Here is a 24,916-nt window from a genome sequence, read left to right on the forward strand (position 1 = left end):
GCCAGGTTCAGAGAAATATCAGAAGTAAAAAAAAAACGAAGGACGTTCTGGGTACTTACACACAATCTTTGTCTGCTGATCATTAGATCAATATCTTCATTAATTTTCCTGTACTTGTCCTCAGACTCAGGGCTGTGACCTACTGAATCGTCTGCATCAGGGTCTGGACTGTCACAACCATTAAGTCCCTTCTTTCTCAACGTCTGAAATACATAATTTGGAAAGTTCAAACCTTGACACAGGATGTAAGAGAGATTCACTTGTATGAGAGAGGTTCAAACTATCCAGTATTTCAAGGCTGACACATCATATATCATATTAGGGAAAATAAATTTTATTCAGTTACAGTGAGTCAACAATAGAAGATTCTAGTTAATAATGACAGAGGGAAATTCTTTCAAAATGAGATTCAATCAATTAATGATGGAAGTAAAAGGGTTTAAGTCATTTGATATTGAAGCCATAAATACTTTGTTACTCAAATTAGAGACGATTGCTGAATAAAATGAAAGTAACCAATTGTAACATCCTCTTTTCTACCAGTAGAAAAAACCACCAAGAAATCAAGACATTGCCCAATGATTTCTGAACCTCTGATCCTGAAACAGTTGTTTAATAAAAATCCATGATTTGGATTGAACATAATATATTTCATGACAGTAATGGTGTATCACCACTCCCAATTACATGCTTTTGAGAGAAAAAAAAGGGGGTAAAGAGAACACAGTTGATGTTGCTATGGAAAAAAACCAACCAGTGATTATGAGCTTTCATGTACTATGTTCATTTTTTAACTTAAAAAAAATCTAGTTATAGCATCACGCAAATGAAATACTATCCTGAAACTTAACATATGGAGAAATTTATTGCTAAAATATATGCTAAAAGAAATTCAAAATGGTTGAGTTTAATGTTACATTATTAATAAGTTGGGTAGAGACAAAAATGTAGAAAGATAGGTAACTAACTTTCAAGCGAACAATCAAGCAAAGGTTTTCTTTTCATTTCAGGTATAAAATTTTGCTAGCTAATCCTCCTGGGTAAAGAGTTTTTCAAGGCGATCTCCTGATATATTAAGGGGAAAAGTCACTGCCTTATCCTGAATTTCCTTTCTCCCAAATGTAGGTCTAGGACTTGTCTCAGCTGTCAAATTCTATACTGGGATGGTGTTTATAAGCCAGGGTGCTTGAATTTATTTTCATTTATTTTAATGATGGCTGTTGATTAGTTATATACAATATTTTATAAAGAAATAATAATGTATTTCAGGTATTTTAATACTGTATTTCAATTTAATTATTCTTGCCATTTTATGTTTATACCAAATATGTTGATAAATATTTTACAAGTTTAAAATTTCCCAGTATTACCAAAAAAAAAAAAACCCCAAAACCCCAAACCTCCAACCAACTTTGGAAAAGAAGGTTATATACTAAAGAGTCTGCTTAAATGAAAGCTCAACATTGTAACTAATATTGAGTGTACATTCAAATAAAGCTAAAGTTGTGACATAAAGCCAGGAAATTCAAAGCTGAGATAACACTCCATCTTTAATGTACACTATTGGGGAAAAAATAAATAAAACAACATTAGTTAAAAGGGGGAGCTTCAGCCTTAAAATATTGAACTCCTTAGCTCTTGTCAATGTGTAACAAACTTAACATTATTTAAAATGAGTTTCTATGTGTCCAATGTCTTCTCTTTAAAAAGCAAACTATGAAAAAGAACCTTTTCTAATATTGCTATGACTGAATCATTTCTCTGTAAATATTTATTTATGTTATAGTGGTATAATATAACAAATAAACATATGGTTACAGTTTATTATGTGGCATAAATGTTTGAATATTAAAATGAATATTTTGACATGAGATGATAAATATACATTTTACAATTCTGGGGATTTCATAATTGGTGGGGCCACCTGGACCCCTATCATGAGTCTGTTGCTACTATTTTCACTAGAAAAGAGAAGTACTATGTCTTCCTAGGAGATCCCACTTTTTTTTTTTAAGTGAGGTTATAATGCTTTCAAAACAAGTTTCTTTTCCTTCACTTCTTCTTCTTTGGCTCTCTTTCCACCAGAGTCTTTTCTCTAGGAACCAGTAATTGTTCAATTTTGATTTATATTTTACATTGTTCTCTGTGATTATGTGCTATGAACATATTTTGATCTCTGTATGTCTTGGGTCTTTTGAAAATATTTAAGGCTATTGAACTATATCCTATAGATCATAACAATCCTATACACCATAACAATTAGATCACAACTATATAGAAATATGTTTAAAATTTGATAAATATACATAGCCTTCTGATAGTATCATCATCAACCTGCCTAAATTTCTGTAGGTGTATCAGACATATTTATGAATAAAAGACTCATTTACAAAGGATCTCTAAAGTCCCGTCTCAGAAAATTTCAGGGTGTATGTTAAGCTTTTATGCAATAATTCTTAACAAAGAACTAGAATTGTTTTGAAATGTGGTTTCTGCAAACAGAACGTAAGGGTTAAGAAGAACCCATCATCTGTCATTACAATCCATCTGGTACATACATGGGTGTTAAATATTCTTATGAATCTTTTGGGTATGGAGATAGTATGTTTGGTTCACAAAAATGTAAATCTCAGTAACACTGGTATTTATGTAGCATTTTTATTTCACAGACCATCATAGCTATTAACTCATTATCTCTCACAGTTCTCCCCTGAATCTTAAAAGGACCCTTAGGCCAAGTGTTCCATTTGGCCCAGAAGAGTCAGACTGACACATCTAGTAGAAAAAACATTGAATCAAGGTCAGGAAATGTGGAATCTAGGCCTGGGCCTGCCATTTCCTAGTGTTTTGATTTGGGTAAGTCACTTAACCTCTCTGGGCCTCAGTTTCCTCATCTGTAAAGTAAGGAAATTGAGCTAGAAGATAAATTCCAGTTCCAATCTTTTAGGTGGCACAGTGGATAGAGCACCAGCCCTGGATTCAGGAGGACCTGAGTTCAAATCTGGCCTCAGACACTTAACACGTACTATCTGTGTGACCCTGGGCAAGTCACTTAACCCCAATTGCCTCACCAAAAAAAAAAAGGTAGTAGTGACACAGTGGATAGAAAGCTGATCTCAGAGTAAGGAAGATGTGGGTTCAATTCCTGCTTTTGACACATACTAGCTGAGTGGTGCAGACAACTCTCTGAGACTGTATTTTGCAGAGCAGATACCAATTATATTGTTCCCTTGATGTATCCAATCACAAATATGATCCCTTCTCCATTTCTCTCCCTCTTCCCCAATCCCTGTTGTCCATAGATTCAGGATACTAAAAGGATGGAGGAGGGAGACAATTGGGAGCAGAAAATAATTTTTAAATATCTGTGATCTCATCATCAATAAATCATCAATACAGGCAATCCTTCCACAGTCCAGACTACATCCCCTCCAGACTTTAGTAGATTATTTTATGAGTTTTGGGGGTGAAGTAATTTATGACTTAGTGGCTAATCGTTTAGTTTCTCTGCACTATTAAGCTGTTCCTAGGATAAAAAAATTGTTACTAGACCCAAATTCACCTTTATAGTTTGACAGGACTTTCTATAAGTTGTGTTTCATTGATTTATTTTTAGGGAACCCATCCAGGGTTCCTTAAAATGAAGAAAATGGTAATAGAGAAAAATGAAATTATGGCATATAATATTGATATTATTCATGTTTCATGATTAGTGCTGGTTAAGGTGCAAAAGGCTGGTGAAAATTCTATGGGTCAGTTAAGAACTTTTCTGAGTTAATAGATTTAAAAAAAACTATTCCTAGGCTTTTAGGTGACTTTTATACATGTAAAGCCACAAAATCAAAGAAGTAAAAGAAACCTCAGATACTGTAAAATCCAACCCATATATGGACAATAATCTTCTCTTAAAACATACTCAATGAGAAGCCAACCAGAGTTTGCTTGAAGAATTCAAAAGAAAGGGATTCTTGGTTTACCGAAGCAGCCCATTCCAGGTTTCGATAACTCTATTTAGTAGAACTTTTTCTTTACATTGAGCCAAAATCAATGTCTCTTCAATTACCACCCATTCCTCCTAGCTCTGCCCTCTCAGGCCAAAGAGAAGGAGTATAATTTCTCTCCGAATACTTGTAGACCATTTATCTGAGGCAGGAGGGCAGGAAGATATTGGTTCATATCTCACCTGTCACAATACTATCAGGAGACTGTAAGCAAGGAATTTAACTCCTTTCAGCCTCAGTTTGCTCAATTGTAAAAGAAGATAATGATATTCATAGTATCTACATATTGGGGTTGTTGATTAGAAGGATATAATGCATATAAAGTCAAACATCAAAGCATTATATAAATATCCATTATCACAATCAGATAATACCTACCCCATGTGTGTATTAAAATGAGACAATAATACCTGTATTATATATCTCATGGGATTGTTGAGTTGAATATTTGTAAGGCATAGGGCTTGGAACACATTAGGTGTTATATAAATGTTAGTTATTATTTTTTTTTCTTCTTCTTCCTCAGAGAACATATCTAAATTCCTTCAACTGATGGTCATATTCTCAATCATTCAACCAGTTCTAAATCCAACTTCATATTATCCTCTACCCCCAATCTGTCTATATTGTCTGCATGGCTTACATGAGAGATTTTATCAAATGCTTTGCTAAAACAAATGACATAGTATTCCCCTGCTCTATCAATATAGAGATTGTCAAAAAGGGATATAAAGTTAGTCTGGCCTGACCTGTTCTTAAAGATTATAAACCCATCTTTAATAATCTGTTCTAGAATGTTGCCAGCAACTGGGATAAAGCTCACTTGGCTATAATTTATAGATTCCACTGTCTTGCCTATTTTGAAAATCTAAATTTGAAAAAAAGTATTTTGAAAAACATCTTCCCTTCTCCAGTCCCACTGCACCTCTTCCATTCCCTATGATCTTTCAAAGATCACTGACAATAGCTTAGCAATCACATATGCCAGTTTTTTTCAGGACCCTGGAATATATTTTCTCTGGCCCTGATAACTTAAACTCATTAAGAGCAGCTGAATGCTCTCATTATCTTCTTGCTTATCTTTGGTGACAATCCTTTGTTAACCATTTTTGTTCGATTTCCAGTTAATGATGCTTTTCCTCAGCAGATAAATACCTCAATACTTCAAGAACCTGTAATTTCATCTACTGAAGCAGATAGCAACCTTTCTATAACAACATCAAATCTTCAAGAGTTGCTGTAGCCAAAATTTTCATTACTCTGTAGCTAATCTCTTTAAATTTAGGTAGACAAGTCTAATAGCCAACAATAGTCTAATCCATTACCAGGCCCATACTTGAAAGATTTCCAGTGTGGTCAAACCTTCCAGAATTTGCGTTTCATAGGTGAAACCTTTGAGAACATAGAGTCATCTCCATGTCATGAGACATTAGAATAAGACTTTTGTGGATAGTAGTAGAGAAAACAGTTGTAAAATCAAAGTTGATTAATTCTGTTTTCTTTCTGTCATCCATTAGCAATTACTCCACATACCCTAAGAAATAGTCCTATCTTTTCTTTCATCTTCTCTCTTTTCCCCCAAATGAAGCTTCAAAAACATTTTCTTTTTCTTTTTCCTCTTGTTGGTAGCATTTGTTGCTAGCCTCTGCTCATTCTGACCTTTAGCACCAGAAGAAGGCCAACCAATAGGTGGGGTAAAGGAGGTATCATGAGACTAAAATGGAAACAACATAGACAGAGAATTCTATAGGACCTGATTTTTTTCACTACATTTAACACTCCCTTTTAAACACTGTAATGACCCCACTTGTTGAAAAAATTTGTTACACTCTTTTATATTTGTTTATGTGATAATTTCTGTTTTTTGAAACAAATCTGATTGTTGAGAAAAGAAAAATGTGAGATATACAAGTAGAAAACTGAAGAGAAATTAGCACTGTATCCTAAGTTCCATGTGCACATAATCAGAGCACTAACAACGATTTAAAATATTATCCTCAACCTAATGACTTGTATGACATATTTCTATCCAGAGCAAATAATTATGGCTGAAATTTAGGCTGGATGTGAAGAAAAACTTCTTAACAATTAGAGTAGTCAAAAGGTAGTGTCTGCTGCCTTGGGAGGCTGTGAGTTTCTCTTCATTGGAGGTGTTCTAGCAAAGGCTGTCTGCTCCCTTCTTGGGTACATGGTAGATAAAATGGTTTTTCAGGTATTATTTGGGCTAGTTGCCCACTGAGGTGCTTTCTTTTGCCTCTGTGATTCTGTGAATTATAAAACTCTTAACACAAGGAAATGCTGACAAAGTCTTGAATATCATATGTGAGTGTAATACTATGATAACAGTTTTATCTTCATTACCTTGAAAATCTACAACTTTTTCAGTAATGACAGAGAAAATAATGCTAGTTTACCATGTCTCTCTTTAACGCAGTAGTGCATAGTCAATAAAACTCAGGGCATTACCAAATGGTAGACAATCGCAATCATTCCAGGTTCCTTTGAGGCAAAATCAACTCCTATGGCTTCTGGCTTTCAGAAACATCTCCTGATTCTCATTTGTGGGGTCATGCAGGTACTTATCATTATGCTTTCCTAGGGGCAATGAGGCCCGGAAGAGTATTTTCAGTGCCTCTCAGCTGACTGATTTCATATTTGGAAAAGTTTTATTTCTGTGTATCAAGACAAATAAAATGATCTATTGAAAGTGACCTGGCTCTTGTGTCCAAAGAAACTCTTCCCTTGGAGAGTTCTATAAATCTTAAGTAAATCTCTATATTTAAATCAGCCTCCCATTGGTGACTGACATTTTTGGGGTAGATCAATTGAATGAAGAGGATTTCAGACATTTTCTCATAAGACAGCAAATGTCATACTCTGAGCTGGGAAGAGCCATTTCTTATAGAGGTAATTAGGTTGACTGAAGATGACACACTCCAAATAATAAATGAGGAAGGAGGTTGAACCTTTACTTCCTAAACTATGTCCAAACTCCCTTCACAAATACATGGACACAAGGACTCTATTTCATTACATGCATTCATCTAAAACATTTTTTTTTAAATCTCCACAAGTCAGGATAATGACAGATGATAGATGCTCTGAAAATTCTGATCTATAGATGCAGAAAACAGATATCATATAAAGGGAATAGAAATGGAGAAAAATCAGATAGAACTATCAGTTCCTGTGTTAAGCATTATCATCGAGAAAAACCATTCCTATGTACAATCACCCAGACTGGTTCCTCCCCCTTAATTACTGCCTACTTAGCTAAAGAAATAACTATAAGTCACTGGCACTTGCTAATTACATAAAGCAATGTATCTTTCTATAGTGCTATCTCTGTAAAAGCTAGATGCTTTCAGAGCACTATTACCATGACATAAAATTGCTACTAACTTGATTACTTTTTTACTCCCCTCTCTCTGGTATCTTTTTCCTCAAGGAGGCAAAATTTGGTCATCCTTCCTTTCACAAGATCATAAGATTTCCAGATGGAAAGGAGGACCTTTGAGGCAATCTAATTCAATTCTCTCATTTTACAGATCAGGTGATTAAGTCCCAGAGTAAATGTTGAGAGCTGGGACTTGAATCTAGGTTCCCTAACTAAAAAAGCTAGTGCCTTTTCTGACTAATTCATGGTCTAGCTAGAAATGTCTCCTTAAGTGAAAACTTCAGAAAGACCCCTATGGCTCTCACGACCCTTTATTAGATGTAAAATAAACTGATTTCTTTTCTTCTGCATCCCCCCCCCCCCCAATCCCCCCTGCCATCGATGTCTGCATAACCACCCAGAAGTGCACTGCAGGAGTTACATATGGGAAAATAAAAAGACAGGATTAGCTAACAAGGTCTATCTTTCTTGACCTGATTATAGATTGCTTTCTACTGCCTTTAGCACTTCCCCATGAGATCAGAGCCAACTCATAAGAAAGTAAATAATCTTAATAAGTGCCAAATTCCTATAAGTTTAGAGGTTTAGTTGAAGTGCATATTACATGTAAATGAAATATTTTATGGCATTTTAGGGGTTTGGGATAACATTTTGTAAATATCCGTTGTTGAATCAGCAAAATATTCCTATACCCTTGCCACAAACATTATTTACTTTTGGACTAGAGTCTTGGAACCCCTTCAAGATTTAGGGTTCTACTTGCTACAGGATAATAACCATGCTAGTATGGTTAGTGATATGCTATTCAGAAAAAGTGGGTAATGGAAAATTCTATAGATAATGTAATAATAATAATAATAATAATAACAGCTAGAATTTATATAGTACTTTAAAGTTTGCAAAATAGTTTACATATGTTATCTTATTTGATTCTTACAACAACCCTGGGAGGTGGGTGCTGTTATTATCCCCATTTTGCAGGTGAAAAAAACTGAGGCTCAGAAAGGTTAAGTGACTGTCACACAGCTAGTAAGTACCCAAGGCAGGATTTGAATCCAGGTCTTTCTGAATTCAAATCCTGAACTTTTTGTCATGTTCCACTGAGTTTCCATACAGTAGTAAACCATGTTGCTGTTGTTCAATCATTTTCAGTCATGCCCAACTTTTTGTGATTCCATTTGCAGTTTTCTTGTGTGGGGATCAATTTTTAATTGGGGAGTATTAGCTAAGCGGCTCGCCACAATACGAGGGCAAGGAAGGAGACCGGCAGCCTCCCTCAAAACAGAACAGGATTTATTTTAATAAGAACGAACTTAAAAAAAACAAACCGCAAACAGGATCAGTAGGATCAAGAGAAAGGAAATAAAATGGGGGAAGGGAAATTATACAACCTGAAAAATACCACCACCCAGGAATCAGCTGAGAATACACAGAAGAGCTCCTGTTGCCTTCCAGCTTCCATCCAGAATGCCAGAAAGAAAAAAAAAAAACTTCCTTCCTCCCCAAACATTCCACACAGCCCCCAGCCAATTGGATGGCTACTCTGACAGTCACATGACTGCCCTCACTAGGCTTCCAATCATTATAATTTTGCCAGGCCCATGTAGGCGTCAGCAAGTGGTGATGATGTGAGGTGCCATGGCAACGGCTACAACCAGTGGGGGAGCACCGTGCCCACGGAGGCATGAAAACCTCAAATAACAATTAATTCTTTACACTTGGCAAAGATACTAGAGTGGTTTGCTATTTCCTTCTCTAGTTCATTTTATAGTTGAAGAAACTTGAGGCAAACAGGGTTAAGTGACTTGCCCAGGGTCACATAACTAATAGGTGTCTGAGGCTAGATTTGAACTCAGGAAGATGAGTCTTCCTGACTCCAGGACCAGTACTCTATCCACTGTGACACCTAACTGCCCCAGACTATACAGAACCACAGTCTCACAATGTCCCATTGTCTTTCTCTTCTATTTATGTTCTGGGCAGTCTCACTGATGGTCTGTCAGGCTGAAGAAAGGTGCAGTGACAAGAGGTTTCTTCCTAGGGTTTGGTCATCAAAGTTAGAGGTCTAGACAATGCTACCTCCTCCTGATTTGGTCCTTTCTCTTTCTTCCTAATATGATAATAGCAAGGATCTATTCAAATGTAGCATATTTAGTGCTTAATGAGCACTTCTTGAATTTCAAGGCACTGAACTGTGCACAGTTAATTTGTGAACTTTACCCATGGAAATCATTCTAAGTGTAACAATTCAAGATCTGAAGAAAATCTGATTTCAATTAAAAAGGAACCACTCTGTGGGCAAGAATTTTTAAAAAACAACTGCAAATAATATGCTGCCACAGATTATGTATTTTTTCACACTACTGATGATCACTGCCCCAGAAAAATCATGTTCACTATTACCATCAGTAGTATATAGAAAGCTAATGATTTTCACGGGTTTTTTTTAAACCTTTCTAAAAATTAACCTCAACATTGGACTAGTATCATTTTCACATTATTTATTTAAACATTTTTTTTACAAATAATGAAAAGATTTATTAAAATATTTAAAGGAATCAGTTCATTAGTCTGACTACTCTTACATCAATGTTGACTAGAATCATTCAAACACTTAGTTCTCAATTGAAGAGGTAGTGTGGCAAAACAGACAATGAACTGGACTTGGAGTTAAGAAGACTTAATTTATAAATCTTCCTCAGGCACTTACTAACTGGATGACTCTGGGAAAACCATTTACCAACTATGAACCTCAGTTTCCTGTAAAATGGGGGTAGAATTACTTTATAGTTACTAGGATTTGTGAAGATCCTTATTTCTGAGAAAGAAACAAGATATTTAAAGTACTTTAGAAACCTAAAGGTGTTATAAAAAAGTGCTATTATCATTATGGTTGTTGCTATCACTACCACTATTACTACTGTCATTACTGCTATTACTAACTGTTCACAAATTGTGGTGGCAAAGGAAATTCATCACTTTGTGGCAAAATTTATGATTTATTTTTTTTAACTTGACTAGGCTATTCCTTGCATTATTCACACAGTTTATTTCTAGACCTGTACTCAAAGCCTTTTCAGCTTGGGAAGGGTTGATAGTGCTTACTATCTTCTATCAGAGCCTTTGAGAACTGAGACACCTTCAGAAGATCATGCTAAGGCATCATAATAGGACTTCAGAAGAGAAATTAAGATAAAAGAGTTTAATTATAGGTTCCTAAAGCCTGAATGTAATTATAGAACTAATGCTGCCTAATGGCTAAATTTTGATTGAAACATATTCAAAAAGTAATATTTCACTGATTCTCAGATCTACCACATGGAACAGACTGGTCTAGCCTTGGTTTTTTGTTTTTTTGTTTGTTTGTTTGTTTGTTTTTTGGTGGGGCAATGAGGGTTAAGTGACTTGCCCAGGGTCACACAGCTAGTAAGTGTCAAGTGTCTGAGGCTGGATTTGAACCCAGGTCCTCCTGAATTCAAGGCCAGTGCTTTATCCATTGCGCCACCTAGCTTCCCCCTACCCTTGTTTTAGAGAAAGTGGCACCCTATTGTGCTTAACCATTTTGGATTTTGGTTTCAGTTGTTGTAAAGTACAAGCATCACACTAGATGATCTCTAAGGTTCATTTCAAATTTAAGATCCAGGGTCCTATGTTCTTCTTTACATTTTATGATAATGTCAAGGCCATTAAGTGACTTGCCTAAAGCTCCACAGCCAATTATAAGCTTCATTGAGATGTCCCTGTCCATATGTTATGTCCACATGTCTATGAATTATTTCTTTTATAACTATAGTTATAACATGCAGTATTCAGGATCAGCTACCAAGAGGAATGACCAACAGGGGCCAGTCCAATAAACCAATCCAATGCAATAAATATTTATTAAGCACCTACTATGTGCCAGACACTATGCCAAGTATCAGTGACTCATTCAGTGGGGTACAGTGGGGAAAAAAAGCACTGGCCCAATAGTCAGAGAATCTTGGTTCAAATCTCATATTTAATATTTGCTATTTGTAAAATGAGAGAGTTAGCCAAAATGATCTCTGAGTCCTTTCTAGCTCTAAAGTTTTCATCCTTTTGACCTTAAAATACTAAATAAATGTGATGAACCAGAGGTAGATGAGTGATTAGATGGATCCCTAACTCAACCAATACTGTTACCTAGGAGTTCTAGTTCAGAAGGAGAACATTTTGGGTTTGTTTTCATCAGCTGAAGTCACAGAGTGAAGAGCACCAAGGGAAAAGGTCTGGGAGGAGTCTTTTGGCCTAGGCCTCCTGGGATGGCTGTTTTCAGTCTTGGTGTAGTTGTGAGAGGGTTCTTTTTTTTCTTCATTTAGGACTAAATCAGTCAGTGATCTAGCTTATAAAAGCTAGATATAAAGGCTAAAAGAGAATAGTCAGAAGGAGTTAGAGAGCCCTGGGGAAGGATGGGGTGGCACAATCCTGAAACCTAAGGGGAACTGCCTACATCTCAAGGGAAGAATTATTTTTCATTGAGAGTTTGTGGGTTATTGGAAAGGATCCTGGGATCACTAGATATGTGATTTAGAGAAGAAAAAGGACTTCAGAGGTCATATAGTTTGATCATTCAAGCCAACAAGCATTTATTAAGTGCTATGTCCAAGGTAAGCACTGGGGATACAAAGAAAGTCCCCTCCCCCCCATACAGTCCCCATTCTTTTTTTTTTTTTTTTGCAGGGCAATGAGGATTAAGTGACTTACCCAGGGTCACACAGCTAGTTAAGTGTCAAGTGTCTGAGGCTGGATTTGAACTCAGGTCCTCCTGAATCCAAGGCCAGTGCTTTATCCACTGTGCCATCTAGCTGCCCCCAGTTCCCATTCTTAAGGAGCTCATAATCTAATCAAGGAGACAACATGAAAACAACCATGTACAGAGGAGATATATACCGGATAAATTGGAGATGTCCTCAGAAGGTACGCACTAAGGTTAAAGAGGACCAGGAAAGAAGGCAGGCTTAAAGAAGGTGGAATTTTTGTTGAGAGTTAAAAGAAGCCAAGGAATCTAGCAGGGATGAAGAGGGAAATGGTTCCATTTCCTTGATGAGTGAACTGAGGCCCATGAGATTTGTTTAACGTCAGACAGCTAATTTGGGGCAGAGCAAAGATGGAAAACTAAGTCCTTTGACTCCCAATCCACAATTCTTTCCTTAGTATCAAGCTTGAGAGGAGTTTCTATTTATTTTCAGATTCTCACATCCTGAAGAAGCAAATTCCAGAGGACTATAACAGGCAGTCCTGGCCACTCAATTCTGTGGCCATTTAAAAAAAAGAGAGAGCTTAATTAATATCTAGAATTAATGAGGAAAAAAGAACCTCAGGCAGAAAAGAGAGTGCAAAAAGCTTAGATCTGATGGAGGATCTGATGGAGTGTTTTTGTCCTGTAAACATTTACCTTTTTTAAAAATTTATTTCCTAACCTGCCTCCCCCATAGATATTCCTCTGTAGCCTTCCCAGTAAAATGCCTTTCAATACCCAAGAAGTGGTTAGACTGTTATCAAGAGGAAGGCAATGGGCCAAGAAAGTTTGTGCTCTTCTCTGGGCAAAGAAATTAGTTTTGGAGTGCCCTGGACATTTAAGAGAAGCTATGGAGGGCAGCTAGGTGACACAATGGATAAAACACTGGCCCTGGATTTAGGAGGACCCGAGTTCAAATCCGGCCTCAGACACTTGACACCTACTACCTTTGTGACCTTGAGTAAGTCACTTAACCCTCATTGCCCGGAAAAAAGAGAGAGTGGGGAGGAGGGGAGGAAGGGAGGGAGGGAGAGAGAGAGAAGTTGTGGCGTTATTCCTGTAGGGGGCTCCCAGTGGGGAAGAAATTCCCACAACTAATGTAGATTTTAAATTATCTTGCAACTTAGTTGTTTGGGGGCAGTGGTATGCCAAGCATCAAACAGTCAATGTAGGACTTCAGCCCAGGTCTTTCCAATGCTAGGGCTTGGTCTTTCTCTACCAAGCCAGGTTAATGGTTCATACCATTGTTTTACTTTTTTTTTAAAGCAACAATTCTATGATTTGATATCCTTGGAAGGTTATCTGTCTTATAAGTTCTTCTGAGGAGAATAACATTATAAATTCTACTGCTTTAGGAGTCCTTCAGTCATGTCTTTCACTGAGGTCCTGCTCTGATGTCTCATCTTTTTTTTTTTCCAGTGAGGCAATTGGGGTTGTGACTTGCCCAGGGTCACATAACTAGTAAGTGTTAAGTGTCTGAGGCCAGATTTTAACTCAGGTACTCCTGACTCCAGGGTTGGTGCTCTATCCACTGTGCCATCTAGCTGCCCCCTGATGTCTCATCTTAGCATGAGGGGGACCCTAGGTTCTTGGGAGCTGTAGTAATAGAGCACAGGTAGTGGCAGGCTTTACCACGCTGGAAGGGCTTTCTGTTGCCAAAGGCCTATTCTAGCTAACTCTGGAGAAACTTATCACCATGTGTTTATAGTAACTCTCTAAGACCATCTATGAAGATTTGCGTGTATGGGGAAAGGGAAAGGGAAAGGGAAAATCTTCATCAATAGGAGTTCCCAGGGGGTCATAGAGCCTTGGAATACTGTAGAGTTCAGTCAAGTATAACATAGGTAATATCTTCCTAAGGTTTTGTTAAAGACACAGTGTGCTGCACTTAATTTGGAACTAATTAAAACTCAAGGATGTAATGTCATAAAGCTTTTAGAAATTGAGGTCTCAGTTTTTCAAAGATAAAATGTCAGAAGAAATGTGAGTCTTCAGAAAGTGTTTAATAGCCAAAAGATCTGAGAAATTCATTATAGTAATGAGAACATCAGTGTGATGGGGCAGAGAGCATGGTGGAAGGAAGAAAATAGAGAGTTTCAGGCAGATTGAAAAGAAATTTGGAAAAAGAAATTAGACAAGCATTATAGTCAGAAGTAGAGAGATACAGTATTAAGTCAATTAGTCAGTCAACAAACATTTTAAAAGTGCTTACCATGTTGTATACACTGTGCTAAGCACTGAGGATGCCAAGAAAGGCAAAACAAAAACAAAACAAACCCCCCCACACATTATTTAAATGAAAATCCACTGCCTTGATAACAAGGAATTTTAATTTTAGGATTCCACCTCATTTAGCTATCTCTGTGTCACTCTGATCACATTCTGGATTTACCCTAGCACGGAGGACTACTGAGAAACCAAGGTTATATCAGAATCCATTAAGTGCTTCAGGGCTCCTCAGGGGAGGGTAGTTTATTCCACTGCCTTCTCCCCCCTCCCCGCTCTATCTTGGTCAAGGCAAGGGGAGGAGGAGGGTGCTGCCTTTCCTACGACAAGCATCTTGAGCAGTGCTTTGCACATAGTCAGTACTTCCTAATTGCTTGGTGAATTGAATTGTTAAAGTAAAAATCAATTTAATTGGAACTCCTGAAGAATTTAATTTATTGGAGACTCCTTAGATGGGGGAGAAAAAGCTAGGACAAAGTTTAAAATGAAACAAAGGCTGAGAAACAGAATAGAGGAGTAGAGTAAATTAACAGCCATCAGGGAGCAATAGCTTTGAAGGAATAAAGCATAATTGTAACTCCACATATTAACCTTTTAAAGATTACGGAATTTTACTTGCAAATAGGTTTCAGGAACAAAAACAGACTCTTGGAGCAATTTTTATCTTATAAGAATATTTTGTAGCACCTTTTATAAATCATCAATGACTATGACTCTAACAAAAGAAGATACACAGATCATCTTAAGTAATCATGGTAAAATCAAATTATTTTCCTTTCCCAATGTACCTAGGTATATAAACCTCATTATTTGAGAGAATCAACTCATGATTTTTCACTTGGGATCCAAGAGTAGTCTTCTTCCCTCTTGCTGATTACTCTGAACCTACCTTTCCTACCTAGCACATTCTACCAGTGATAATTATCTACTTGATAATTATCATTGCTGTCTTCTGTCACATGACAAAGTCCCTGTTGGAACAGTCAATACTCAAGTTGTTGATCTGTGGACATGGAGAGTAGACCATCTACAAAGTGGAAGACATTTATCTCCTTCATTCTCTTTTTTATACAATAATTTGAGCTTGTCAATCAAAAATTGTTTTTCTAGCAATCTCATTATTTCAGCTGGTGCAAGATAGAGACATTTTCAGTTCTTTTCATTGTTATTTAGAGGTTAGGCATTTAAGGAGTCAAGGAAAATATCTGAATTTTCACAACACCCCTCCTTCTTAGAACCCACTTCTGAACTCCCTCCTTTAATTGCTATAGGAGTTGTCTGTTTGCAGGATCATTCAGCGACTGGCATATGGTATCTACTTTTTGCAATAGAATTAAAGTTAGTTTCCTTCTAACAATTCAGATAATCAAGAGTTGACTATGGTAAAATTCAATAGGACATGAAAATATCTACTTAATAGGGTCAGAAAAGGCTTATTCTCATGTCCCCTCAGAAAAGAGGGCTTAATCTTTTCATTTAGATTAATAGTAATATTTTTAAAATCAGAATTTCATGCAATAGTTACAATTTATAATACTGTGCATAGTTCAACATTCCATTTGTCTATTTTTGTCTTTCTACTAGTTTTTTGAAATTGTCTCCATATTCATTTATATCAAAATACACATATCAAATCACAAGTTGCAAGTTGTCATAGGGATCCAGTAAGAAAGCTTTAGGAATGTTGTCGATATCATCATCAATAATCATCAACACTTACACATCATTTACTATGTGATGGGCACCATGCTAAGGGCTTTACAAGTATCATCTTATCTGATACAACAACTCTGCAAGGCAGGTGCTATTATTGTCTCCATTTTACAGATAAGGGAAAGTGAGGTGAACAGAAGTTAAGTGACTCGCCCAACATCACATAGCTAATAAGTGTCTGAGGACGTATTTGAACTATTTTTCTTGACTTCCATTTCAACCACTTTATCCATTGTACCACCTACCTGACTCTGACTCTCAGATCTCATGTAAACTCTCAGTTACTCAGTTCATATTAAATAATAATATATTCTTATGTTCTGCTAGGGCCAGAATTTAGCCACTAGGGACTTCATGTGATATTCCAAAAATTAGAACAGAAAAAGGAATGGGGAAGTAAGGAGATGAAGAAAGAGAGCATGAAGGACTGCAAATGGGTCAGAGAAAGAGACAGACAGTAAGTTGGATGAGATGTGGAGAGTTGTGAAAGAGAGGGGAAAAAATAAGCAGAGGAGGGCATCGAATGACCCTAAAGTATGTGAGCTGGCTTCCCATTGTGTCGGAGCTCAGCAGTTGAAGATCTAACATAAAGCCATATCATTAGCCATCAGCAATTTCACTCATCGTAGATATCCACACCTGTTAGTGATTGCACCTGTTGTCTAAATTGGCAAGGCCAACAGGCAGGAGCCAATCTAAACCGAGAGTTCTGCAGCATGGCCATACATGGATTTTTCTGTTACATCTCTATAGACTAGGGTTGTGGCTTGTTGTCTGCTATTTTTAGTGGTCATATTCACAATAATTTGATCTGTCAACAGGAAAAAAAAAGCTGTTCATATTGTAAACCTCATTTTCAAGTTTCACATAACAATTCTCTTACCTTGTTAAAGCTCAGTGTATTTTAAATTTTGTTCTGTCGTGAACATTTTTAGGTTTCCTTCTTATACAATGCCTTTTCTACTCTATTCTACTTAATTTTGTGACTAATATTTTACCCTATTGAAGTGCACAGAGAAAATTATATTAATTTCTTCCATATCAAAACATTTTTTGTAACAACTAAATATACACAGTAAACTGAGATTTCTCTGTAGAGTTGTGAAATAATATTGTAACAGGATTCACAACTTTGCACGGGATTGCTAGAACTTCCTGTATATGTATTAACATATCTCTGGGCAGGCTGATAGACTCAGTCCATGATGCTGGATCTTGGAATGGCTCCAGAGGGGATTTCTTTAGGTCATCCAGAAAGTCCTGGGATGTTAGGTTAGTTGAAATTGGACTCTAGCTATATGAATTTCATATAGGGAGTTTATAGGAGGTCCATGAGACCTAAACTGAGCCTTCCCTCTAGTTAGGAGACATCTGAAATGATCTGTAGGGCAAACCTAACTCCAATCTTTGTTGAATTGTGGCCACCATTATGAAAAAAGTATTTATTTTAAAAATATAATTTCATTATTCTGAACTTGTAAATAGAACTGTAGCTATCATACCATAAGGGCTTAACAAGTATATTAAATGATAATAAAAAGAATGATTCCAACTTCACAGAAGTAATGTAATCGATAAGTTCTTATTCATTTATGTTATTGTTTATAAGAAATATGATATCAAAATCTACTTATAAGATGCTTGAAAATTTTTAATATTTTCAAAGTTGTAAATATTTTATTAAAACAGATTTGGTGATTACTCTCTCTTGCATATATATATACACACACACACACACACACACACACACACACACACACACACATACATACAGATAACCCAATAGTTAAAAACAGAAAAAACAAACTAAAATTAGCTTAGCAACCCAGCATGATGCTTATGTTTTTCCTTTTTCTTTCTAAATTGATGTAAATCAATCAGAGGGATAAATAATGACTGAATAAATATAAAACACATAGTTGTATTAGTCGCAATTTTTAACATACAAAAAAGACAATAAGAGAAAAACATATTAGATTTGACAGTGTCCTCATAACTATTATATACATATATTTTTATAGTGACCTTCTTCCTTTTATCTCAATTATTAGTGTTCTCTCCCTCCTGAAAATACTTTGTATTAACTTACTTGTTATATATATATATGTTATATCCCCTCCCCTTGCCCTATAAAATAAGCTCCCTGAAGGCAGGACTGCTTTAGTTATTTGTCTTTTTTAATCCCAGAGCCTAACACAGAGCCTTGCATGCATGTAATAAATATTTATTGAGTTGGAGTGGATTCAATTGAATTCATTATGAAATATGGAGCCACTTAAAAATAATTTTTCTAACTCAACAAGGTACTTCTTTACTCCTCTTTTTCTCAATACCATATTGCCCTTGACTTTCTCTTTCACACCTGGTACATTGACTACAAATATTTTCATTCAAGTCTAAAAGAAAACTAAAGTATTTTTGATTTTATGTTTGCTATAAAATAAAACCTTCCATGGGGGTGACTCTAGGTTCTGGAAGGCAATGCCAAGGGAACGTTCAAGCTTTGGCATGTCCTACCAACCTGGAAAGGTTTTGGGTATGGGCCTGGCAATGAACTGTGTGCCTCTTGTCCAAAAACCAGTCTAAAAATTCACCACCCAATAGCCAACTTTTCCCAAATGGAGAACTGCACCACCAGAAAGCTGGTTATCGGATGGTGAATTTTTCTGACCTTAGGAACTCATGAAACTATGAGAGTTTAGGTGGCTTTTGTGAAGGGAGAACCCAAAACAAATGATAGGGATCATTAGAAAAATTTTTAAAAAGATAAAGTGTTTTAGATACAGAAATATAGACTGATATATGAACAAAGACAAACCAAGAGGCACAAAGAACTAAAATTAGGTTCTAGAAATGCTAGAGTTTGAAATGTATTGGGTACACAGCTCAATTTTGCACAATTAACTGTGGCAGGGCTGAGAAGAATTTTATCTCAGCTATCTAGCTTGTCTGCCTATAGACAAATATAGTCTTTAACTCACCTCTATTTTAGTTTCTTTTTCAACTGTGAATGAAGTGAAATCTTTTATGTTCCTGGGCACAGTAGATGGAGCCTTGGATTTGGAGTCAGGAAGTCCTGAGGTCAATTCTGGCCTCAAATATTTACTAGCTGTGGGACCCTAGGCAAGTCACTTATCATCTAGCTGCCTGTTTCCTCTTTTCTAAAATGGAGATGATAGCATCTACTCCCCAGTTTTTGTGAGGAAAAGACAAAATAATAGACATTATATATGGGCACATATATGTGATCGTTATTATAGTTATTTTGATGAATAATTTTTCTACTTGAAAATAATTTACCAACTCCTGTCAATTTACACCATGTTAGAAGGATGCATCTTTCAACAATAAACTGTGTCTGCTCAGAGAAAGTGATGTACAGGGTTGATGACATTTTCCAGATAATAGATACAAATGTCTCAATACTTAGTAAAAGAAAGTTTTACATTATCAGGGATATTTTTGTCTGCCCATCTTAATTAGGTTCACCTGGTATCTGTGTAACTCCCCACTGAACTTTGGCTGAGCTGATTTCAAATAAGAAGGTTACTTTCATAGTTTCATTTTCAAAAGGGGAAATGTATGTTTTAAAGAAAAAAAGGCAACATTCCTTAGCAGCCTATGTAATAGAAGGAAGGATTAATCACATTATTAATCATAATGCTATTACATTAATTAATAATTAACTATTTAATAATTAAAACATTAATCATATGCTATTATACCACCCTTTAATCTTGAAACACTTAAAACTTTTTCTTAAAAATCTCATTTTTTCTCCTTTACAAAATGGTTCTAACAATACTGAACCATCTTAGAGTCTTAATGAAAGAACAAAATAAGAATGATGATAGAATGTTTTGCCATTTTTTTCCAACTTAAATGACAAGGATAACCTAGATAGGAAGATGTCATATTCAGTAGCATTTTCTCAAGGGAATGAAGAAACAGAAAACTGCAGGAGATCTCCCAGAACCTCCAAGACTTCAGTTTTGCATGTTGTCAGAAAGTCAGCACGACTTGCAAAAACATGCTGGAAAATGAGTTGTGGTACTGACTCAGCAGAGAAAATGCCACCCACAGAGCTCCTGACACCACTTCCTGCAGTAGTAGCCGAGTTCTCCAGTTTTCCTTGGAGACTTTCCATAGCCCCACAAATAAATGGTTCCATTAGGTAGAAAGTGAAGTTAAAAAAAAATAAATTTATACCAAGTTGTAGAACAGTTGGGAGATGTTTACTACTAAAACACATTTTTCAAATGGGTTGAAACATATATTTTGTTTGGACATATAAAATGAACCATATAATTTTTAAACACTTAATAATTATAACAAACCACCGTCTAGGATACAAATTTCTCTTTTTATTAAAAACGTACATGGAGAGATGAAGGAAAATATTAATGATAAAAGAAGATGCACGTGACTTCTGAAATTTTGTTCCTATTAGTTTATTTCCCACTTCACCAATCTAATATATATCTGAAATGAAGGTGTGGACAGGTGGATAAGGGCTACCCAAAAGAAAACTCATCCCTGTCAATCTGTTTAATGAATAATGCAGCCAATGACAGAAGTATGATAGCAAGTCATACTTTCCTGACTTAAAAATTATACCAATGAGATATTTAGTACTAGGTTTCAGTTCCTCTCTTTGAAAATACATTTAGGGCATTATAATCTTAAAATAACTGGATGCATGTGTATGTGTTTATGTATGTGTATATGTATACGTATACATATATGATGTATTGTGTGTGTGCTCAAATGAAGAGTTCTGAAAGGCTAATTCTTATCCTCCAGCCATGGTTACCTTTTCTCTCTTTGGGCCATTGTGTTACTCAGTATTTGAGTGACAGAAAAGCATCCAGATCTGAGTCATCTTTGACTTTTTTCTCTCCAGAATTTGCTTCCACACATACTCAGTGGGGAAGCCTTCTCTGTGCTATCCCTTTGTCTTTAGACCTACTCTACATTCACACAACTTCTAGTTCAGGTCTTCATTATTCCTTGCTTGGACAACTGTAATAGGTTTGTGTGTGTGTGTGTTTAATTTCTCTCCTTTTTAACAAACTGAACACTGAATTTGAAAGCAGAAAACATGGGTTAGAATCTTAGCTCTATTACTATGCTCTGTGACCTTGTACTTTATTTAACCTTTCTCAGATTTCTCACCTATGAAATAAATAGATACATTGATAGAGATCAAAGGATTGTGAGACTGTAGACTAAGAGTTTGAAGAGATTTTAGAAGTCATTTGAGGGGCAGCTAGATGGCGCAGTGGATAGAGCACTGGCCCTGGAGTCAGGAGTACCTGAGTTCAAATCCAGCCTCAGACACTTAACACTTACTAGCTGTGTGACCCTGGGCAAGTCACTTAACCCCAACTGCCTCACTAAAAAAAACAAAAAACAAAAACAAAAACAAAAAAAGAAGTCATTTGAGTCCAATGTCCTTATTTTACAGATGAGGTAACTGTGGCTTGCCTGGGGTCACATAGCTAATATGTATCTGGGGCAGGATTCTAATGCAAGCATTCCTGACTCCAAGTTTCAAAAGTCCAGTCTAATTCCAATTCAATAATGCTACAATTTCTTAGATTGGCCTTATCTCTGAAGCTGTTACAAATTGTCCCCCAGGCCTGGAATGCTCTCTCTTCTCTGTCTACTGGCTTCCCGGACTTTCTTTCTTTTTTATTTTTTTTGGGCGGGGCAATGAGGGTTAAGTGACTTGCCCAGGGTCACACAGCTAGTAAGTGTCAAGCGTCCAAGGCTGGACCCAAACTCAGGTCCTCCTGAATCCAGGGCCAGTGCTTTATCCACTGTGCCACCTAGCTGCCTCCAGACTTTCTTTAAGGCTCAACTAAAATCCCATCTTTTGGAGAGAGAGAGCTCCCAACCCTTCTTAAATCTAGAGCCTTCTTGCTTTTAACTATTTACTGTTTATTCTGTGTATGGATTGTTTGTATATTTTTATTTGCTTCTTGCCTCTCCCAATAGACAGTGAGCTCTTTGAGGGCAGAAACTGTCTTTTGCCTCTTTTTGTATCTCCAGAGCTTGGCACAATGCCTGGCACATAGTAGGTGTTAAATATTTATGGGTTAACTGATAGTTGAATATGTATGTATGTATATGTGTGTATGTATGTATTCATATTTATTTATGTGGATAGAGATCAGAGCTCTATCCACAGTGAACTTCTTGCTAATAAATAATGGGAATATGGTAGTTCCTGTCCTTAATATACCTTTAAAAATTGTCTACAATATATTAAGTACTCACAGTACATTAGCCTGGGGTAAGGAGGATTTAGGGACTACATGATAAGGTATTAACAAGTATTTTAAGTGTGCACATGGAAGGGAGATTATATTTGTACTGTTTGTTCCCAAAGGACAGAACCAGAGCAGAGGGTAGTAGTTGTAAAAGGCTAAACTGAGGCATAGTGTAAGGAGAAATTTCCTAATAATAAGTGGCATGGGATGCTTTGGGAGTTAACTGGTACATATTCCCCGTTGGTCTTTAAGTAAAGGCTAGACAACCACTTGTTGGCTATGTTGTTGAGGGAATTCTTGTTCAGTTACAAGTTGGTCTGGTTGGCTTGTAAGGTTCCTTCCAAAAAAGAAAGAAAGAAAGAAAGAAAGAAAGAAAGAAAGAAAGAAAGAAAGAAAGAAAGAAAGAAAGAAAGAAAAGAAAGAAGGAAGGAAAGAAAGAAAGAAAGAAAGAAAGAAAGAAAGAAAGAAAGAAAGAAAGAAAGAAAGAAAGAAAGAAAGAAAGAAAGAAAAAGGGGGCAGCTAGGTGGTGCAGTGGATAAAGCACCAGACCTGGATTCAGGAGGACCTGAGTTCAAATCTGACCTCAGACACTTGACACTTACTAGCTGTGTGACCCTGGGCAAGTCACTTAACCCCCATTGCCCCACCAAAAAAAAAAAAAAGGTTCCTTCCAGTTTTTTGTTTGTTTGGTTTTTTGCGGGGCAATGGGGGTTAATGACTTGCCCAGAGTCACACAGCTAGTAAGTGTCAAGTGTCTGAGGCCGGATTTGAACTCAGGTCCTCCTGAATCTAGGGCTGGTGCTTTATCCACTGTGCCACCTAGCCACCCCCGGTTCCTTCCAATTTTAAGGATCTGTACTGTTAAAGTGCTATCTATCATGGTTCAAATATTGTGGGTTTTACCCAGAAGCAGTGAGGTGGAGACCACATGGTTCAGTGGAAAGAGTGCTTGTCTTGGAGCCAGGAAGACCTGAGTTTAAATCTGACCTCAGTCGTTTACTAGCTGTATAACCCCCCCCCCCCCCCCCGTAAGTCACTTAACCTCTGTTTGCCTAGTCCACCAGAGAAGGAAACCACTTCAATATCTTTGCCAAGAAAACCCCATACAGGGTCACAAAGAGTCTAACGTGACTGAACAACCAAGCAACAACAACCTAGAAGCAATCAATATGTATTGTTGGTTTACATGGTTTCTGAACTCTGTTCTTAAGGACCCATTAAAGTACCTGCTAGAATGGAGCAAAGCCAAAGATAGAGCACTTAGATAATACAATGAAATCATGTCCAAGGTGGTATATAGCCATAGCTCTGTAGTTACATCAAAGCACTGAGAAGACAGGAGTAAAGTCCTACAATTTTTCTAAAACTGGAAACAATTCTGTGGGATGTCTGTGCGTGGCTGTATGCACATTATAACTGCAAATGATAAATAATTCGGGAACAGCAAGCCACCTTCCAATGCTGCTGGTTCTGCCCCTGTCAGAGAGAAAGACTAGAGCAGTGGATAGAGAGATGGCTTCCAAGTCAGTTCAAGTGTTGACTCTGCCATATACTGGCTCTCTGACTCTCAACAAGTCACTTAACCTCCAGTCACCAGGAAACACTCTAGCTTGCACTAACAGCTGAAATCTACCTAAGCAAAGAAGTGTCCTCATTGGGAGTTCCTTTTACAACAAGAAAGACAGAATATTTTAATAAACTCACCCTGTTGATGTATATGTTAAACAAAGCAGTGGAAATGCAATGAATTCCTTGCCTTGGCTTCCTCTTTATAAAACAGTTAATTCTCAAATCAGAGATAAAGTCTGCTGTTCCCAAGGACATAATGATTTCAGGGAAAAGCCAATGAAGAAAATGTGTCTGAATTTCTGATACTAAAGTTCCTGAACATGTGACAGAGCTTCTCTATTTGATAAGTAATGTTTCTATATTTTTCCATGTATATTTTGAGTTTCTTCACAGGTACTTGAATGGAATCTCTATCTTTTACTCACTGCCCTCCACATGATCATTGGTAATTTTCAAATATGGTTGTACATGACCATCTTGTTTACTCTCAAGAAGCAGATGGCTTAAATTTCCAAGACAAAACAGAGATGCAGGCAGTAGATGTCTTGGTGAAGATTGAATTGTGAATTACAGAAAACAAATAAGATGTTAAATTATAATGGATACAAAGGAATACCATATCTGTAAAGTAGCCTTGGAATATCTATCCCTCTTTTTACATTAAGAATTCAAAATCGAAGGCAGGCTTTTTTTTTTTTTTTTTTTTGGTAAGTGAACTTAATGATTATTCTTTGCAGAATCATAGAATCTCAGATTTGGAAGGGATTTCCGAGGCCATTTAGCCCACACTATGTCAGAAGAATCCCCTCTTCAGGATAACTGAGAAGTGTTCACCCAGCCTTTGCTTGAAGAAAGGGCCCACAATGCTCCCTCACAAGTCAGCTCCAATTTGGAGAAAGGTTTTCTTGCCATCAAACCTAAATCTACTTCTATAAAACTTCCATCCAGTCTTCCTGGTTCTGTCTTCTGGGGGTCA

At 36.7% G+C, this 24,916-nt stretch overlaps 1 protein-coding gene across 13 annotated transcripts in view; it reads right to left on the reverse strand.

Moving 5' to 3' along the window:
- MEF2C (myocyte enhancer factor 2C) overlaps positions 1–24,916 on the reverse strand; it is a 219,029-nt gene that overhangs the window by 52,240 nt on the left and 141,873 nt on the right. For 9 of the 13 annotated variants that reach the window (XM_043962357.1, XM_043962343.1, XM_043962417.1 and 6 more), the window contains one exon: positions 60–203. The exons of 3 other annotated variants lie outside the window; for them this stretch is intronic. In XM_043962357.1, the coding sequence (XP_043818292.1) occupies positions 60–203 (144 nt within the window). The remainder of the gene's footprint in view (positions 1–59; positions 204–24,916) is intronic. One more of the 13 variants, XM_043962433.1, reaches the window with a different exon arrangement.

Source organism: Dromiciops gliroides, chromosome 1 (genome assembly GCF_019393635.1).
Source record: "Dromiciops gliroides isolate mDroGli1 chromosome 1, mDroGli1.pri, whole genome shotgun sequence".
Classification (NCBI taxonomy): domain Eukaryota; kingdom Metazoa; phylum Chordata; class Mammalia; order Microbiotheria; family Microbiotheriidae; genus Dromiciops; species Dromiciops gliroides.